This window comes from Prorops nasuta, unplaced genomic scaffold (assembly GCF_024137725.1).
Source record: "Prorops nasuta isolate Cenicafe-Biocafe unplaced genomic scaffold, Cenicafe_Pnas_1.2 PNAS00005, whole genome shotgun sequence".
Classification (NCBI taxonomy): domain Eukaryota; kingdom Metazoa; phylum Arthropoda; class Insecta; order Hymenoptera; family Bethylidae; genus Prorops; species Prorops nasuta.
In genome coordinates this window covers 594992-598378 of record NW_027116802.1, presented here as the reverse complement: position 1 = coordinate 598378, position 3387 = coordinate 594992, and the positions used below count along the sequence as shown (strand labels likewise).

The 3387-nt window shown below is 40.0% G+C and overlaps 1 protein-coding gene across 1 annotated transcript; it reads right to left on the bottom strand.

The window, feature by feature from the left end:
• Positions 1 to 1784: 1784 nt before the first annotated feature.
• LOC136773595 (uncharacterized) lies at positions 1785 to 2883 on the bottom strand. The gene is made up of 4 exons (XM_066727375.1): positions 2728 to 2883; positions 2572 to 2659; positions 2186 to 2334; positions 1785 to 1826 (listed from the first exon to the last, which is right to left on the bottom strand). The coding sequence occupies exons 1-4, from the start codon at positions 2881 to 2883 to the stop codon at positions 1785 to 1787; spliced, it is 435 nt and encodes a 144-aa protein (XP_066583472.1).
• Between the last annotated feature and the right edge of the window lie 504 nt (positions 2884 to 3387).

Here is a 3387-nt window from a genome sequence, read left to right as displayed (position 1 = left end):
TATCACCAGTTTCCAAGCATCAAGGTCTTCGAGCTCAGCATCTGCCAAATCTGAACGTCGTTGATGATACATCAATTCTCAATCTAATTTCCAATCAAGAAATTTTCCTGGCGTTCATTCGATATCCTTTACGCGTTTTAAATACCACGCATCCTTGGTATCGGCGTAAGACGGTAGCAAAGCAATTAAACTTTCCGGTGCTCTTGACAAAGCATCAGGAACATGATTTAAAGCTCCTTTACGATGTACGATTGTAAAATCGTATTCCATCAAGGCGAGAGCCCAACGAGCAAGTCTTCCAGATGGATCTTTCAAGTCATGCAACCATCGGAGACTGCTGTGGTTGGTAATTACAGTGAAATGGTAACCCTCAATATAACATCGAAACTTCCTTATCGACCACACCACTGCCAAGCATTCCTGCTCGGTTACGGTATACTTTCTTTCGGGATCCGTAAGCGCTCTAGTAGTGTGGCTAGGAGAATTCTATGGCCGGGTGGCGAGGGGGTCGGGGTTCCGCGGGGGTAGGGGAAGTAGGGGAATTGCCCCCACTCCTCGGCGGAACTCCGGTTGTGCGCATTGTTTTGTATGCCCGCGTGTATCCCCCCTGACATTAAACTTCTTTGGTGGGAGGTACACATGTTACCTCCCCCCCCTCTTACGTTAAGCTGTAGACGCCTTAGAGAAAGAGAGAAAGAGAAAGAGAAAGAGAAAGAGAACAATGCTAGTAATACTTCAACCCAGGTTAATACTATTTCAACATCATCTAGTTCACAACTTCTTCCTTCCCGTCCTGGGTCATGAAACTGTTGTACGTTGAATAAATCTGCCTTTTACAAATATAAATCGACAATTTTCTCTAAACTAGGAATTTTTTCTTACCGATGCTTGACCAAAAAAAAAACCTTCTGGTTAAAGAATTTTTAACATTTAAATATTTTTCTTAATAAAGATTTTGTAGGTATTTGAGCGATAGAATTCCATTTCTGTTTTTATTATTTTTGCACGTATCTTAATGTTTTTCGTTAAAGAATAATTATTATTCGATAAAAAGGGAAGTGGTTATGAATTGGTGGAGAGGTAATGTAATTGAAGACACACCAATATAAGGGAAAAAGCCTTTCGGCATAAAAAAACCCTCTTTATTGAAATACAAATTTACTTATAAAAATATTTAAATGAACCAGGATTGTGCGTCCTGTCGAATCCCATCCACTTAGCAATAGTATACTTTAATGGAGTAGACTGCATATTTCAGGTCATTCCAGATGACTTCCCAATAAAAACAGCAACAACATCTATAATTAAAAAAAAAATTATTTATATATTTATATTTATTATATTTTTTATTAGTCTTTGACTTTTATTAACTCTTACCGATTTGGTGGTGACTGCCTGTCACACAAACTCACATAGGCTGCATATTACGTAAACGTAATAGTAATTGCAGCCTACGCGAGACTGCAGGTTGCTCCGCTGCCGGTTGTTCTGCTGCAGGTTGCACCACTGCGGGCAGCATTTGCAGGGCTACGGGCAGCGAATGTGGTCGCCGCAGTGGCTGCTGCTGATCAGGTATCGTGCGATACCCTCTTCGCACTGCTTGCTGCTGCTGCTGCTCTTCATTCTGCACAAATGGCCTCACTACTGCCACTGGCACAGAGGACTTCTCCACGTCCGACATAGTGAATTTTTTTTGTGATAGCACAATTTTACGTCCGGACCTCATTGTGTTTTACTGAAGACTAAAGTGAAGAGTGCTCTCCTCTATTTACTCCAGATGAAGTTTACATATCTTTATCAATACATATTAGCCTTCTCTTTTTCCACTTCAGATGAAGTTTACGTCTCTTTATCAATACATATTAGCTTTCTCTCTCTCTCTCCACTTCAGATGAAGTTTACATCTCATTATCAATGCGAAGAAAAGTTTATATCCATTTCTCAATACGTATTAGGTTTCTTTCCGTTAACTCCAGATGAATTAGTAAAAGGTATATTTACAATAATATTTTTCAATTTATTTGATAAAAGAAATAGAAAAGGTTAATTTACAATGATATTTTTTCCATTTGTTTGATAAAATAACTTAATAGTAAAAGAAAAAGAAATGTGGTGGTTCCTCTTCTTCTCTCTTAGTCTGCTTTGACGCAATATCTTTTTCCTCCTCCTCCTCCTTCTCCACTACTTTTTTCTCCTCTTCCTTCTTCGTTTGCTTTGACTCAATATCTTTTTCCTCCTCTTCATTCTCCTCTAGTTTTTGATCCTCTTTATCTTCTTCTTCCTTCTTCGTCTCCTTTGACTCAATATCTTTTTCCTCAGTCTGCTTCTCTTCGTCTTTCTTCACTTTATTAAAAATAAAATAATAATAATAATTATAAAAATGTGAAAAAATAAATACTTACAGTTTTAATGCAAATAATGATGCAGTTTCCGTTCATACTCTTCGAAGTAACGATTGAAAAAATCGTTAATTCGATTGACGTATTCCTCAGTCAATTCTCTGGGAAGAGTGGGTGAAAGAGGAACAATATCCTCTTGAATCATGATTAATTTACACTTTGCGCAGCTCACTTTTTTCTTTTTTTTTCCCGTGCGCAGCACCGACTACGGTATAAAATTGAATGAAGATTTGAGGACTTGCGTTCTCCTCTTTATTTCTCTAAATAGTGTTTTCCCCCTATGAGTTTGAAAGAATCACATTTTTGCTTTTATCCACTTGGCAAAAACTGACACCTCCTCGTACGGACAGTGGATACGTTCATTGTCCAAGTTCGTCTCTCGAACGTGTAAATTACACGGTGTTTTATCAAAATCATATAATTTAATTGCATCCTTAAACCTAGGACAACCATACACTTCTAAATTGATATTTTCCACATTCATCCTATTCAATATATTTTTTTCGATAGTAGTGGTAGTTAGGCGGTTCTTGTGACATGCGGGTGAGGGGGGTGCGCGTGTGCGGGGGGAAGTGTCTCTGTGACATGGTGGTGAGGGGGGTGCGGGTGTGCGAGAGGAAGTGTCTTAAGAGCTGGGGTATATTGGATGATGAGGGGGAGTGCGGGTGTGCGGAGGAAGTGCCTTGGCTGTGGGGAGTGTGTGAGAGAGAGAGAGAGATCCCTCTCACCCTCTCTTTCTCTCTCTTAGTCTCTCACCCCTCTCCCATCATCGTAGGGCCCGGATGGATAATTATCCTACGGGTCCACTAGTTCCCTAAGGCTTACCCCCTCTCCCTTGACTCTTGGGCCAGGATGGTTAGCTATCCTACGGGTCGACTAGTTTCCTAAGGGTTACCCCTCTCCCATCACCCTAGGGTCTGGATGGTTAGTTATCCTGACAGTTACCCAGAGAACTTTTTTTGTATTTTAGTTGGTGGAGGAAAAAGTT